Here is a 17214-nt window from a genome sequence, read left to right as displayed (position 1 = left end):
CGACTCTTTTCTTCTCCACCAATGCTGCCAGACCTGCTGAGTTTTTCCAGGTAATTCTGTTTTTGTTTTGGATTTCCAGCATCCGCAGTAGTTTTTTGTTTTTATCTCTGTGTTTAATTGACTGCCACTTCTCTTCAAGAAATGCCTTCCTTGAAGAAGTATTGCTCTGTTCTCCGACTGGATTTCCGCCTGTCTCTTCTGCCTTGTTCACCTTCATTGCTTTATATTTCACCCCTCTCCTAACTATACTCAGTTCTGTTGAAGGGTCATGTGGACTCGAAAAGTCGACTCTTCTCCACCGATGCTGCCAGACCTGCTGAGTTTTTCCAGGTAATTCTGTTTTTGATACGGTTACTACAGTTGTTTCAACATACATTGAGATCTGATGCACTCAGGGAAACTACAATAACAAGGGCAGAGAAATGTGAACATTAAAACTTTTCGTGTGAAATTTTAGTAAATGAGGAAATGCAGCAGTTCATTGTAAGCTGTGCCACATGTTGAAGCTTTTCACCGTGAATTATTGAATGGTTTAATTATTCTAAGTTACTACATCAACTATTTGTAATTACATAGCATCTTTAACTATAATAAAACATCACAAGGAACTACACATTAAGGAATAGAACTGAGCAACATTGGAGGGGAATTGGAAGAATTGGCCAGAATTGTTATTTCAGAAATAGGTTTCAAAAAGGATTTTGAAGATGGTCTGTGCTACATGTGATACAGCAATGTGGATGACTCTGAAATGGCCTAGCAAGGCACTAAGTTGTATCAAACCACTAGAAAGTCAATAAGGAACGAAACTGGATGCATCACCCGTCATTGAACTGGGCACCGGAAATGACAACAGCAAACCCAGCCCTGTCAACCCTGCAAAGTCCTCCTTACTAACATCTGAGGGCTTGTGCCAAAGATGTGAGAACGGTCACATAGTCTAGTCGAGCAACAGCCTGACGTTGTCAGCTATGATTCCGTGAGTATGTCCCAGACACCACCATCACCATCCATGCATATGAACTGTCCCCGTGGCAGGACAGACCCAGCAGAGGTGGCAGCACAGTGGTATGCAGTAGGGAGGGTATTGCCCTGGGAGTCCTCATCGACTCCGGACCCCACGAAGTCTCATGGCATCAGGTCAAACATGGGCAAGGAAGCCTCCTGCTGATTACCACGTACTAAGCCCCCCCTCCGCCACCTTAACTGATGAATCAGTGCTCCTCCATGTTGAATACCATTTGGGGGAAGCACTGAGGATGACAAGGGCACGAAATGAACTCTGGGTAGGGGACATCAATGTCTATCACCAAGAGTGGCTTGGTGATACCAATTTACCCATTCAGCAGGTATATAATTCCCTATCTTCAAAATCCTTTTTGAAACCTATTTCTGAAATAACAATTCTGGCCAATTCTTCCAATTCCCCTCCAATGTTGCTCAGTTCTATTCCTTAATGTGTAGTTCCTTGTGATGTTTTATTATAGTTAAAGATGCTATGTAATTACAAATAGTTGATGTAGTAACTTAGAATAATTAAACCATTCAATAATTCACGGTGAAAAGCTTCAACATGTGGCACAGCTTACAATGAACTGCTGCATTTCCTCATTTACTGTCACCAAGAGTCACTACAGACTGAGCTGGCTGAGTACTAAAGGACAGCTGTTAGACTGGGTCTGTGGCAGGTGGTGAGAGAACCAACAAGAGGGAAAAACATACTTTCCCTCATCCTCACCAACCTGCTTGCCACAGATGCATCTAACCATGACAGTATTGGTACGAGTGACCACCATGTAGTAGTTATGGAGACGAAGTCCCTTCTTCAACATTGAGGATATCCTTCATTCTGTTGTGTGGCACTACCACCATGCTAAATGGGATAGATTTCAAACAGATCTAGCAACTTAAACTGGGCAACCATGAGGCGCTGTGGGCCGTCAGCAGCAGCAGAATTGAACTTGATCACAATTTGTAACCTCATGGACCAACACATCCCCTGCTCTACCATTACCACCAAGCCAGGTGATCAACCCTGGTTCAATGAAGAGTGCAGGAGGGCATTCCAGGAACAGCACCAGGCATACCTAAAAATGAGCTGTCAATCTGGTGAAGCTACAACACAGGACTACTTGTGTGCCAAACAGCATAAGCAGCAAACGATAGACACAGCTAAGCAATTCCACAACCAATGGATCAGATCTAAGCTCTGCAGTCTTGCCACATCCAACTGTGAAAGGTGGTGGACATTTAAACACCTCACTGGAGGAGGAGGCTCCATAAATATCCCCATCCTCAATGATGGTGGAGCCCAGCACATCAGTGCGAAAGATGAGTCTGAAGCATTCATGACAACCTTCAGCCAGAAGTGCCGAGCGGATGACCCACCTCCGCCTCCTTCAGAGGTCTCCAGCAAAATGGATGTCATTCTTCAGCTAGTTCAATTCGCTCCATGTTATATCAAGAAATGGCTGAAGGCACTGGGTACTACAAAGGCTGTGGGCCCTGACAACATTCAGTGCTGAAGACTTGTGGTTCAGAATGTACCACGCCCCTAGCCAAGCTGTTCCAGTACAGCTACAACACTGGCATCTACCCGGCTGTGTGGAAAATTGCCCAGGTGTGTCCTGTACACACAAAGCAGGACAAATCCAACCAGGCCAATTATCGCCCCTTCAGTCTACCTTTGATCGTCAGTAATGTGATCGAAAGTGTCATCAACAGTACTATCAAGTGGCACTTGCGTAGCAATAACCTGCTCACTGATGCTCAGTTTGGGTTCCACAAGAGCAATCCAGCTCCTGACTTCATTACAGCCTTGGTTCAAACATGGACAAAAGAGCTGAACTCCTAAGGAAAGGTGACAGTGACTGCCCTTGACATCAAGGCCGCATTTGACTGAATGTGGCATCAAGGAGCCCTAGCAAAACTGGAGTCAATGGGAATCGGGAGAAAATTCTCTGCTGGTTGGTGTCATACCAAGCAGAAAGGAAAATGGTTGTGGTTGTTGGAGGTCAGTCATCTCTGTTCCAGGGCATAAGTGCAGGATTTCCTCAGGGTAGTGTCCCAGCCCCAACCATCTTCAGCAGGTTCACCAGTGACCTTCCTTCCATTATAAGGTCAGAAGTGGGGATGTTCGCTGATGATTGCATAATGTTCAGCACTATTTATGATTGCTTGGATACTGAAGCAGTTCATGTCCAAATGCAACAGGACCTGGACAATATCCATGCTTGGGCTGACAAGTGGCAGGTAACATTCATAACTATCTCCAACAAGAGAGAATCTACCCATCACCTCTTAACATTCAATCGCATTACCATCACTGGATCCCCCACTATTAACATCCTGGATGTTACCATTGACCAGAAACTGAACTGGACTAGCCATATAAATACTGTGGCTACAAGAGCAGGTGAGAGGCTAGGAATCCTGTGGCGTGTAACTTACCCCAAAGCCTGTCCACCATCTACAAGGCACAAATCAGGAGTGTGATGGAATACCACCCACTTGCCTGAATGAGTGTAGCTCCAACAACACTCAAGAAGCTTGACACCATCCAGGATTGGCACTATATCCACAAACATTCACTCCCTCCACCACCGACGCACGGCAGCAGCAGTGTGTACCATTGACAAGATGCACTGCAGGAACTCACCAAGGCTCCTTAGACAACATCTTCCAAACTCACGACTGCTATCATCTGGAAGGACAAGGGCAGCATATAGATGGAAACACCACCACCTGGAAGTTCCTCTCCAAGCCACTCACCATATTGACTTGGAAATATTGCCGTTCCTTCACTTCTGGGTCAAAATCCTGGAACACACTCTCTGACAGCACTATAGGTATATCTACACCTAATGGACTACAGCGGTTCAAGAAGGTAGCTTCTCAAGGGCAATTAGGGGTGGTCCCCACTGTTTACTTTAAAGCCTTAAAGCCGTCTCTATCACCGTTACTGGAACACTGGTCCCAGCACACTTCAAGGAAGACTGTCATAACGATACAGCTCTCACTTTCCCCAATACTTGTGCCAATACCCCATGAATTGAAACCCATTTCTCCCACACCAATCTTTGAGCCACGCATTCGTTTCTCCAATCTTTTTTGCCTTACACCAATATGCTCATGGCTCAGGTAGTAATCCAGAGATTATTACGTTTGAGGGTTTGCTTTTTAATTTAGCCCCTAGCTGCTCATACTCCCTAAGAACCTCTTTCCTCATCCTATCTATGTCGTTGGTACCATGTGGATCATGACAACTGGCTCTTCCCCCTCCCACTGAAAGTTCTTCTCTAGCCCCAAGCAGATGTCACAAACTCTTGCACTGGACAGACACTGCAGCCTTCTGGACTCTCACTCTTGGCTGCAGAGGACTGTGTCAATCCCCCTGACTATACTATCTCCTACTACCACCACATTCCTATTTACTCCCCCCACTTGAATGGCTTCTTGTACCATGGTGCCATTTTCAGTTCACTCATCCACCCTGCGTCCCCTGCTCTCATCCATACAAGCTGCAAGAGCCTCCAACTGTTGGACAATTGTAAGGGCTGAGTCTCCTCCACTTCTACCTTCTTGATCCCCATACCTACCTCACTCGCAGTCGCACCCTCTTGTCTCTGACCATGGACCGAATCAGACAGCCCTAGCCTGAGGGGTGTGACTGTCTCTGGAACAAAATGCCTGGGTAACTTTCCCCCTCTCTGATGCATCATAGTATCCATAGCTTGGCCTCCAGCTCGTTGACTCTGAGCCAAAGCCCCTCAAGACACAGGGGCTTACTGTAGGCGTATTTGCCTTGGATTATATTGGTGTCCATAAGCTCCCACATACTGTAGCTGCAGCACATCACCTGCCCTGCCATCCTTATTGTGTTTTCATTCAGCTGTTTAATTACTTTCTTAATTTAAAAAAATTAATGCCTCTCCTCACCACCACTTACCTGTACTAATTCTTAGTAATTGCAATAAACGCTATCACTTAAAAATATGGAACAATAGATTCACCAGTTTCCTACTTCCCTTCTAATAGTGTCCCTTAAGTAAATATAAGGTAGCTACTTAAGGATTATTTAAAAACGTATGTTTTTCTAATTTCCCACACAATACACACACACCCTAAGAGCAGTTACTCACAAATTAATCAACTTGCGGCCTTCCTGTGATGTCACTATTCACATTTTTTTTCAAACTCGGAGTGTGCCTGAACTTCTCCCAGTCTGTGTTCCTCCCAGTCAGCTCCTCTCTTGTCTCTCTCCCCAGTTTGTGTTCCTCCCGGTCCAATCCTCCCTGACTCTCTCCCCAGTCTGTGTTCTGCCCATTCCTGGTCCTCTCCGCCTCTCTCCCTGAAGGTAAGTGGCATAGGCCGCGCTCCACGAGCTGTATTTATCTGCTCCCCGGTCTGTGTTCCTCCCTCATACAAATGAACATACGAATTAGGAGCAGGAGTAGGCCACTTGGTCCCTTGAGCTTGCTCTGCCATTCAATAAGATCATGACTAATCTGAATGTAAGCTCAACCCCACATTCCTGCCTACCCCGATAACCTTTCACCCCCTTGTTAATCAAAAATCTGTCTAGCTCTGCCTTAAAAATATTCAAAGACTCTGCTTCCATCGCCTTTGGAAGAAGAGAATTCCAAAGACTCAGTCTTCTGAGAGAAAAAAATTCTCTTAATCTCTGTCTTAAATTTTTAAACAGTGACCCCTAGTTCTAGATTCTCCCACAAGAGGAAACATCCTCTCCCCATCCACCCTGACAAGTCCCCTCAGGACCATAAAAGTTTCAATTAAGTTGCTTCTTACTCTTCTGAATTCCAGTGGATACAAGCCTAACCTGTCCGGCTCATTCCTGGTATTAGTCTAGTAAACCTTCTCTGAACTGCTTCTAACGCATTTACACCTTTCTTTAAATAAGGAGACCAGTACTGTACACAATACACGAGATGTGGTCTCACCAATGCCCTGTATAACTGAAGCATAACCTTCCCACTTTTGTAATCAATTCCCCTCACAATAAATGTAACATTCTATTAGCTTTCCTAATTATCTGCTGTACCTGCATAATAATCTTTTGTGATTCATGCACTAGGACTCCTAGATCCCTCTGAATCTCAGAGCTCTGCAATCTCTCCCATTTAGATAATAAGCTTTTTTATTCTTCCTGCCAAAATGAGCAATTTCGCGTTTGCCCACATTATACTCCATTTGCCATATCTTTGCCCACTCATTTAACCTATCTATGTCACTTTGTAGCCTTCTTACATCATCTTCACAATTTACTTTCCTACCAATCTTTGTGTTGTCAGCAAATTTAGCCACCATTCCTTCGGATTTTTAATTCATTCACGGATGTGTGCTTCATTGGCTGGGCTAGTATTTATTGCCCATCCCTAGTTGCCCTTGAGAAAGTGGTGGTGAACTGCCTTTTTGAACCCCTGCAGTCCATGTGGTGTTGGTATACCCACAATGCTTTTAGGGAGGGAGTTCCAGGATCCTGACCCAGCGACAGTGAAGGAACAGCGATATATTTCCAAGTCAGGATGGTGAGTGACTTGGAGTGGAACTTCCAGATGGTGGTGTTCCCATCTATCTGCTGCCCTTGTCCTTCGAGATAGTGCTGGTCGTGGGTTTGGCAGGTGCTGTCTAAGGAGCCTTGGTGAATTCCTGGAGTGCATATTGTAGATGGTACACACAGCTGCCGCTGTGTGTCAGTGGTGGAGGGAGTGAATATTTGTGGGTGGGGTGCCAAACAAGTGGGCTGCTTTGCCCTGATCGGTGTCGAGCTTCTTGAGTGTTGCGGGAAGTGCATTCATCCAGGCAAGTGGGGAGTATTCCATCACATCCCTGACTTGTGCCTTGTAGATGGTAGACAAGCTTTGGAGAGTCAGGAGGTGAGTTACCTATTACAGAATTCCTAGCCCCTGATCTGCTCTTGTAGCCACAGTATTTATATGGCTAGTCCAGTTCAGTTTCTGGTCAGTGACCCAGGATGTTGATAGTGGGAGATTCAGTGAGGGTAATGCCATTGAACGTTAAGAGGCAATGGCTAGATTCTGTCTTGTTGGAGATGGTCATTGCGTGGCACTTGTGTGGCGCGAATGTTACTTGCCACTTGTCAGCCCAAGCCTGGATATTGTCCAGGTCTTGCTGCATTTGGACATGGACTGCCTCAGTATCTGAGGAGTCATGAATGCTGCTGAACATTGTGTACTCATCAGCGAACATCCCCACTTCTGATCTTAATTTGGAAGGAAGGTCACTGATAAACCTGCTGAAGATGGTTGGGCTTTAGACCCTGAGGAAATCCTGCAGTGATGTCCTGGAGCTGAGATGACCTGACCTCCAACAACCACAACCATCTTCCTTTGTGCTATGTATGACTCTAACCAGTGGAGAGTTTACCCCCTGATTCCCATTGACTCCAGTTTTGCTATGGCTCCTTGATGCTACTTGAGCTTGATGTCACTCTCACCTCGCCTTGAGAGTTCAGCTCTTCTGTCCATGTTTGAACCAAGGCTGTAATGAAGTCAGGAACTGAGTGGCCCTGGCGGAACCCAAACTGGGCATCAGTGAGCAGGTTATTGTTAAGCAAGTGCCACTTGATAGCACTGTTGATGACCCCTTCCATTACTTTACTGATGATCGAGAGTAGACTAATTACCCGGGTTGGACTTGTCCTGCTTTTTGTCTATCTGGGCAATTTTCCACATTGCTGGGTAGTTGCCAGTGTTGTAGCTGTACTGGAACAGCTTGGCTAGGGACGAGGCAAGTTCTGGAGCCCAAGTCTTTAGTATTATTGGCGTAATATTGTCAGGGCCCATAACCTTTGCACTATCTAGTGCCTTCAGCCATTTCTTGATATCACGTGGAGTGAATTGAATTGGCTGAAGACTGGCATCTGAAATGCTGGGGACCTCCGGAGGAGGCCAAGATGGATCATCCACTTGAGACTTCTGGCTGAAGATTGTAGCAAATGCTTCAGCCTTATCTTTTGCTGTGCTGGGCTCCACCATCATTGAGGATGGGGATATTTGTGGAGCCGCCTCCTCCAGTGAGTTGTTTAATTGTCCACCACCATTCACGACTGGATGTGGCAGGACTGCAGTGCTTAGATCTGATCCGTTGGTTGTGGGCTCAGTCCCTTCATCCAAGTCGTTTATATAAATTTTAAAAATTCAGGCCCTAGCACTAATCCCTGTGACACACCACTTGTCACATCCTGCCAACCAGAATGAGATCCATTTATGCCAACTCTCTTTCCTGTTAGCTAGCAAATCTTCTATCCATGCCAATATGTTACCCCCCCTACACCATGAGCTTTTATTTTCTGCAATAACCTTTGATGTGGCACCTTATCAAATGCCTTCTGGAAATCTAAGTACAGTACATCCACCAGTTTCCCTTTATCCACAGCACATGCGACTCCTTCAAAGAACTCCAATAAATTGGTTAAACATGATTTCCCTTTTACAAAACCATGTTGACTGCCTGATTGCCTTGAATTTTTCTAAGTGCCTTGCTATGACATCTTTAGTAATGGCTTCTAACATTTTCCCTATGACAGATGTTAGGCTAACTGGCCTATAGTATCCTGCTTTCTGTCTCGTCTCCCTGTAGGTAAGTGGTGTAGACCACGTTCCTTAGGCTGTATTTATCTTCTCCCCGGTTGTTGTTCCTTCTGCAGGTCCACTCCTCTCCGCCTCTTTCCCTGAAGGTAAGTGGTGTAGGTTGCACACCTTGGGCTGTATTTATCTGCTCCACATTCTATGTTGCTCTCTCATGTCCGCTCCTCTCCACCTCTATCCCTGAAGGTTCGTGGTCAATTGTAAATCTGAACAATCCTCTACATTGTTTTGTGTAATATTACCAAATTATTTAGTTCTGAAAGGATTCATCTCAACTGGTCAAAACATTAAAACCCTTCCCTTGAACCATTTGTCCAGTGAAGAAGAATGGGACTCTTCAAATTAACTACAACTATGTGTTGGTTGATTGTTTATAAACGCCCCTTTTTCTCATATTTCTCTGCATCGCACTATTGAGGACAAGCTGGTGATCTATTCTCTAACAGTTTCAGGAGTGGTGTGCAAGTTGTCCAGGGTGACAGACTCTTTGATTTTTCTACCTGGGAGTTGCTCAGTGCCCCCTACAACTCGGATTAAGAACTCAGTATGGGGACAATCATGTACAGAGAAGAACATGCATGCTTTTGGCTGAGCATTGATGGATTGAATAACTTTTTCATAACTTAATGATGCAGGATAATGGCCTAACCAGGGATGCCCACATCCCATGAAAGAATTTTAAAAAGTATGCTAGAGGTTAACACTGGCTGCACCCTGTTGCTTTGTAATCAGAAGTTTTGCAAAAGAAGTGGAACCCAGCCTTTTCTTTTGTTAAAAGTTAATTCTCCATCAAGAATTTTATGAAATAAGTTGTGTCTTACCAACCATCTCGGGGCGGTCTAGTTTTCCCAAATCTGTTCCCTGTGTCATTAAAGATTTGAAGAGAAGTATTTTTGATGCTATTTGATTATATAGTAAACGTTGGAAATTTTAAAACTGCAACAACCATTCAATAACTATGATATTGATATTAAATCAAATGAGATCCATGGTGCAAAGTTGCTGCCTCCATCTATAATACAGCTCCTAAAGATGTATTTTTCTTTTATAATTTAGATCTTCATTGAGTACTTTGGAGATCTTGAACAAGAGAGTATACAGGACAATTTTATTCTAATGTACGAGCTCCTTGATGAAATTATGGACTTCGGATATCCCCAGATCACTGAAACAGCCATCCTGCAGGAGTAGGTATATTCAGCATAGCCATTACTTTGCATAAAGAATAGAAAGCAGAAAAAAAAACTCATTCAAGGCAAATCCATGTTAATTCCTATCTTTCTAAGAGGATTTGAATTGTTTTCCTTTGTCATCTAAATGGTCATCTTAAGGAAGTTAATTATAATTCTGTTAATTTAAGTAGACTGAACAAAACTAGGCTCAGTTAGATCCTTCCTTTCTGGTTTCTCCTCCAAATCTTCCTTCATTTTGGTAATATTCCTCCTCCCCCCACTCATACTTTAAGTCTATGTTAGAGTACTATTGCATTGGTGCCACACGCTCTTATGAAACATTGCTTTTTGGCAAGGTTCTAGAGTGAGCTTACATGATGAGTGTCAGCTAGGTTTCTCTCATTGGTGCAGCAACAAAACTGACCCATCTCCTGTCTACAACTATCATCCATACAAGCACACTTTTAGTGGAAGTTACTACACAACTATTAGCAACAAGAATCTGATTTTCTCCTCCCTAATTACAGGCCACATTGTCCAGTTTTATCAACCCAGGTGCCTTATCCAGTTGAAATCCAATGTATGCTGAATCTTTACTGCCAAAAATAGGTGGTTTGGGGTCATGTCAGAACTTAAATTGCAAAAAATCTAGAACAGGAACCGAACCTGCCCACTTCTGGACTTAACAGAGGCAGGGCGAGGGGCAGACGTTGAGGGTGAGGGGCAGGCAACCAGTCTGCTCCCTGGAAGCAGATTAGTCATTTAAGTATAATGAGGCTGTGTGCCTTCATTTTAAGTCATTCTATTTTTAATCATAAATGGCTGGATTTCCTGAGCCTCAGGAAACTCAGCAGGTAAGAGAATAACAGAATGGTTACAATGCAAAGATGGAGCACATTTGACCTGTTCTGTCTGTGCCTGTGGCTCTCTGAAGGAGCAAATCATCTAGTGCCATCCCCTTCATTCTTCCAATAGCTTGTCACATTCTTCCTTTTCAGATAATAATTCAATTCATTCTTGAATGCCTCAATTGAACCCACTTCTAACACACTCTCCAGCTGTACATTCCAAATCCTAACCACTTGCTGCATGAAAAAGCTTTTCCTCATGTTGCTATTGCTTCTTTTGCCAACTACTTCAATCTGTGCCCTCCAGTTAGTTCTCCATCCTCCCATCAATGGGAACAGATTCTCGCTATCTTCTCTGTCCAGGTCCCTCATTATTTTGAATACCTCTATCGAATACCCTGTCAACCTTCTCTCTGCCAAGGAAAAAAAATCCCAACTTCTCCAATCTATGTAACTGAAGCTCCACATCCCTGGAACCAATCTCACAAATGTTTTCTGCACTCTCCCTAATGCCTTCACACACTTCCTAAAGTGCATCCAGAACTGGATGCAATACTCCAGTTAAAACTTGTAAGAATTTGACCATATACTAAACCCTAGAGTAAGAAAACTCTTGTCAAGGAATGACCATATTGGCAAAAAAGGCAATCACTAACTTAGAATGCAAACTAACAAGGTTTATTGGACAATAAAGATTGATACCTAACATTTAATTAGTCGAGGAAAGGCCCAATATACAACTTCAATGCATATCAGTCTGTCTTTCCTGTGGATCCGTGGACTTCTGGGGTCTTCCCTTCTTGGTTCCTTAAACTTGGTCTCTTGACTCAAGACACCCTTTGAGATCTTAGCTTAGCCAACCTAACTATAGCGTACAAACAAATCCCGTTGTTGCTTTAAGACTTCAACTCGAATGGATTCTTTTCCAAGCCACACTTCCAGTCTACCTTAACTGCTGAAGCTACACACTTCACAGCTGCCTGCTGACTGTGTTCTTTCTCTCTTTCCTCCTCTCTCTCTCTCTCCTTTTCTCTCTGTCACTCGCTTTCTCTTTCTCTCTCTCTCCTATGTATGAACATATGAACAAGGAGCAGTAGGCCATTTGGCCCCTCAAGCCTGCTCTGCCATTTAAAAGGATCATGGCTGATCTGATAGTAACCTCAAATCTGCAACCCGCCTAACCCAAATAACCTTGCTTACCAAGAATCTATCCACCTCTGCCTTAAAAATATTTAAAGACCCTGCTTCTACTGTCTTTTCAGGAAGAGAGTTCTAAAGACTCAAGACCCTCTGAGAGAAAAAAATTCACCTCATCTCTGTTTCAGGGCCAAAAGTGATGGCCTTAGGCCGGTTTATGAGTTTGCATGATATATAATGTGAAATGATCTGACCAGAGTGGCTATTATTTTGCAGGATGTCTTTGATGCGCCCTATTTCAGCATCAAGCTTACATGATGAACTCCCTCTCTCCCTTCCCTCTCTCTCCCGCCCTTCTCTGTCTCTCTTTTGCTCTCTCTCTCCTTTGTACCCGCTCTCTCCTTTGTACCCGCTCTCTCCTTTGTGCTCTCTCTTTCTCTTTTTCTCTCTCTCTTTCTCTCCTTTCCTCTCTCTCTCTCTCTCTCCTTTTCTCCCTCTCTCTCTCGCTCTCCTTTTCTCTTTCTCTCTCTCGCTCTCCTTTTCTCTCTTTCTCTCATTCTTTTTCACTTTCTCTCTGCTTTTCCTTCTCCTCTCTCTCTCTTAGTTCTTTCTCACTCTCCTTTCTCTCTCTCTCCTTTCTCTCCTCCTCTTTCCTTTTCTCTCTCTCTCTCCCCTTTCTCTTTTTTTTCCTCACCGTGTCTGTCTGTCTGTCTCTCTCTCCTTTACTCTCTCCCCTTTTCTCTTTTTTTTCCTGCTAAACTAGACTCACTGGAACCGAAATGTGTCCTAGCTATAGCTTCAGTTCACTCCCAAAGGACACACATGTGCTTTATTAAAGTTACATCACAGTATTTGGCTAAGTTGAAGACTTTCTTAGCAACATACCCCAAAATTCATGAATCATCCCAATACTTACAGATTAAGACTTTGCATCACTAAACTTATGTACAGTACAATTTGATAATTTCAGCCTTTTAATTGCACAAACGTGCCAATGAGGTAAAGCCTAATGGGCCGAACCACTGTTTTATACAAGGTTAATATAACCACCTTGCACTTGTACTTTATGCCCCTCTTAATAAAGCCTGGAATGCCGTAAGTGTTATTAACTACTCTCTCAACCTGTCCTGCCACCTTCAATAACTTGTGCACATTTATACCTGGGTCCCTTTGCTCCTGCATCCCCTTCAAAATTATACCCTTTATTTTATATTGCTTCTTCATGTTCTTTCTACCAAAATGAATCACTTTTCACTTCTCTGCATTAAATTTCATTTGCTATTTGTCCGCCCATTTCACCTACGTGTCTATGTTCTTTTGAAGTTCTACACTGTCTCCTCGCGGTTCACAATACTTCCAAATTTTGTATCATTCACAAATTTTGAAATTGTTCTCTGTACACCGAGGTTTAAGTCATGGGAAAAGCAAGGGTCCTAACACTGACCTCTGGGGAACTCCTCTATAAACCTTTCTCTAGTCCGAAAACAGCCATTAACATTACTCTCTGTTTCCTGTCACTCAACCAATTTTGTATCCATGTTGCTACTGTCCCTTTTATTCCATAAGCTCCAACTTTGCTCATGCCTGTTATGTGGCACTTTATCAAATACCGTTGAACCCTCCCTGATACATCCTCAAAAAACTCAAGTAAGTTAGTTAAGCATAATTTTCCCTTAACAAATCCATGCCCATGTGACTATTAATTTTATCCTGAATTATTGTTAAAAAAGAGTCATAGAAATTTCTTCAATAATGAGGTTAAACTGACTGGCCTGTTGTTGCTGGGCTTATCTTTGTACCCTTTTTTGAATAAGGGTGCAATATTTGTCATTCTCCAGTCCTCTGGCACCACTCCTGAGTCTAAGGAAGACTGGAAAATTATGGACAGTGCCTCTGCAAATTCCACACTCACTTTCATCAATATCCTTGGTGCATCTCAGTCGGCCCTGGTGCTTTGTCAACTTAAGTACAGGCAGCCTATCCAATACTTCCTCCTTATCAATTTTAAACTCTTCAAGTGTCTGAACTCCCTCCTCTTTTACCATGGCCTGTTCAGCAGCATCTGCCTTGGTAAAGACAGATTTAATGCCTCAGCTATGCCCCCTGCCCACATGCGTAAATCCCCTTTTTGGTCCCTAATTGACCCCTCTCTTCCTTTACCACCCATTTACTATTTATAGAGGATTTTTGAATCACTTTTATGTTAGCTGCCAGTCTTTTCTCAGCCTCTCTCTTTGCTTCTCTTATTTTATCACGACACTGACAAAGAAAATCAGAATACATGACACCTACAGCTACTATGTACTATACTGTCAAGAAATCATAGATTTGAAAGATTCTCTGGCTCTCCTTTTACCATTATACACCATGTAGATAACTTTTGCTATGTATTGTTTCTTTCTTGCACTCAGTTGTCCCAATCTCATTGTTAGACCAAAGGAAACCAACCCTGAATTTTGTAAATTCAAATTCCATGTCCCTTTTGTAATTAGTTGGCTTCTCTGTGGAGCATGTCTTAGTTGTCTTGATTAAAAGTTTTTCTCACTTTCCCAAGCCACATTAACCACTTCATGCCGTGCTAAGTAACTGAGCATGTCTGAGACATGCATTTCCATCCTGCATTTCTGCATGTCAATTGCCTCGCAATTAATTTAAAAAATGGATATCATCATTCAAAAACAAAGGAACACTGAATCAATATAGCACTGATTTGTATACACACTGCTATCCCCCAAGATCTTGACTTCAGACATGAGGACAGATTGGAGAGGTTTGGTCTGTTTTCCTTGGAGAAAAGAAGGCTGAGAGGAGACTTGATGGAGGTATTCAAGATCCTAAGGGGTATGGACAGGGTAAATAGTGAGAAACTGTTCCCATTCAAGAGAGCAATAAGAACTAGAGGGCACAGATTCAAAATAATTAGCAAAAGGAATAAATATGATGTGAGGAAAAATGTTTTCACTCAGAGGGCGGTTGGAGTCAGGAATGAACTTCTTGAGATGGCGGTGCAGGCAAGTTCAATCAAGTTATTCAAGGAGGAATTGGATTGCTTTCTGAAAATAAAAAATGTGGAGTGGGACTAGGTAGAACACACTTTCAGAGAGCTAGTGCAGACTCGATAGGCTGAATGGCCTCCTTCTGCACTGTAGATTTTGATTTCTGTGCATCTTGGGACTTTGAGCCTGCTTTTTGGTTGACTGCATGTTTCCAATGTAAAGTCAGCCATCTTAGAACTCCTACACACTCTACAATCGGCAGGATCAGTTAGCTAATGGCTCCCATGCTATGATTCATAACCAAAGACGACAATGTGTCTTCTTATGGAGGCTTGTCATAGTTCACAAACTGATATTAACAACCTTAAATCTAAAGATCTATTCTGCAGAAAAGCTTGCAAGAAGTACCTTTTTCAGTCAGATTGGAATAAAGAAGTGAAACCAGGTGGACTAAACCAGGCTCTCAGTTTCGAGAAAAAATAAACAAATTTTGTTTGATGACATTATCTTCATCACTCTGTAGTATTGGCCCACTCACCTTTTCACACAGTCCCCTTGCCTTATGTTACCTGCACCCCTCAGACCCCCAACTATGACCTCTTGTGCATTACAGAGCCTTCAGCAGCCTTGATCTTAATCTGTGAAACTTTCTAAGCTCCTTTGTCTCTCCTCACTCATGTAAAAGCCTTGTCAAAACCCATCTTTTCTATCGAATTTTCACCTAACCATCCATGACTCAGCAACTTTTCACTTATTTATTCCTCTTTCTCCTCCCCCTGCCTTCTGTAAAGAGTTTTGAGGCATTTTTAAATTAATGGCACTATAAAAGCAAGTGTTATTGTAGTGGTTTTTTTTTGGAAAATTTATAAAACATTGTCTTTTCATCCTTTTACATGATTTGACACAGATACATCACACAGGAAGGCTTCAAATTAAAGCAGGGAGCACCTAGACCACCAGCTGCTGTCACCAATGCTGTGTCCTGGAGATCTGAAGGAATCAAGTATCGGAAGAATGAACTTTTCATGGACATCATTGAGTCTATTAACTTCCTGGTTAGTTCATGCTTTTTAGAAGGTAACCTTGGGTAAACACTTGGATCAGTTGAACTGTATGTACCAGCATCACATTGTTAAAAACTAGTATTTGGATAAGAACATAACATAAACACTGCTCTTTGTGCTTGTAGCTCACCAACCTCATTCACCATTTAACATACGTACATTGTATGTAAATGGTGAATGAGGTTGGTGTGTGTGTGTGTGTGCATTTACATACATACATTGCAATTCTGTCTTTGCATTTCTCAATCCTATTTATTCCACTCCTATCTAATATGGTACTACTTCCTTCTCTAGTACTCTCCAACAATCTCACTTTATGTACCTTATTCCCCTTTTCTACATCTATATGCTGAAGCCCACCCTGTAACAATTTAGTTTAAACCCTCCGCAACCATACTAGTGAACCTCCCTGTGAGAACATTGGCCCCAGTCCTGTTGAGGTGCAACCTGTCCCTTTTAAATAGGTGCCTGCTCCCCAAGATCTGGTCCCAATGTCCCAAGAATCTGAAGCCCTCCCTCCTGCACCATGCTCCAAGCTACACATAAATCCTCTCTATCTTCCTATTTCTACTCTGGCTAGCACATGGCACTGGGAGGTTCCCTCCTAGCTCCTGAAAATCTGACCTTATGACCTCCTGTCCTCTCCATGTCGTTGGTGCCAATCTGTACCACAACCTCTCTTTTTAAAATTCATTTACAGGATGTGGGCGTTGCTGGCTAAGCCAGCATTTATTCCCCATCCCTAATTGCCTTTGAGACGGTAGTGGCGAGCTGCCTTCTTGAACCGCTGCAGTCCATGTGGTGTAGGTATACCCACAGTGCTGTTAGGAAGGTAGTTCCAGGATTCTGACCCAGCGACATGGAAGGAAATATATTTCCGAGTCAGGATAGTGTGTGGCTAGGAGGGGAACTTCTAGGTGGTGGTGTTCCCATCTATGTGCCACCCTTGACCTTCTAGATGGTAGAGGTTGTGGGTTTAGAAGGTGCTGTCTAAGGAGCCTTGGTGAGTTTCTGCAGAGCATCTTGCAGAATGCAGATCTTGCAGATGGTGCACACTGCTGCCATGGTGCATCGGTGGTGGAGGGAGTGAATGTTTGTGGATGTGGTGCTAATCGAGCTGTCTGCTTTGCCCTAGATGGTGTCAAGCTCCTTGAGTGTTGTGGGAGCTGCACTCATCCAGGCAAGTGGGGAGTATTTCATCACACTCCTGATTTGTGCCTTGTAGATAGTGGTCAGTCAGGAGGTGAGTTATTCGCCGCAGGATTCCTAGCCTCTGACCTGCTCTTGTAGCCACAGTATTAATATGGGCTAGTCCAGTTCTGTTTCTGGTCAATGGTAACCCCCAGAATGTTGATAGTGGGGGATTC

The 17214-nt window shown here is 43.4% G+C and overlaps 1 protein-coding gene across 3 annotated transcripts in view; it reads left to right on the top strand.

The window, feature by feature from the left end:
• The window catches only part of LOC144692349 (AP-1 complex subunit mu-1-like), a 58939-nt gene that overhangs the window by 14034 nt on the left and 27691 nt on the right, over positions 1-17214 (top strand). For all 3 annotated transcript variants that reach the window (XM_078561088.1, XM_078561090.1, XM_078561089.1), the window contains exons 4-5: positions 9687-9817; positions 15691-15838. In XM_078561088.1, the coding sequence (XP_078417214.1) occupies positions 9687-9817; positions 15691-15838 (279 nt within the window). The remainder of the gene's footprint in view (positions 1-9686; positions 9818-15690; positions 15839-17214) is intronic.

The sequence above is a fragment of the Cetorhinus maximus genome, chromosome 17 (genome assembly GCF_964194155.1).
Source record: "Cetorhinus maximus chromosome 17, sCetMax3.hap1.1, whole genome shotgun sequence".
Taxonomy (NCBI): Eukaryota; Metazoa; Chordata; class Chondrichthyes; order Lamniformes; family Cetorhinidae; genus Cetorhinus; species Cetorhinus maximus.
This window is presented reverse-complemented; position numbering and strand designations above follow the sequence as displayed.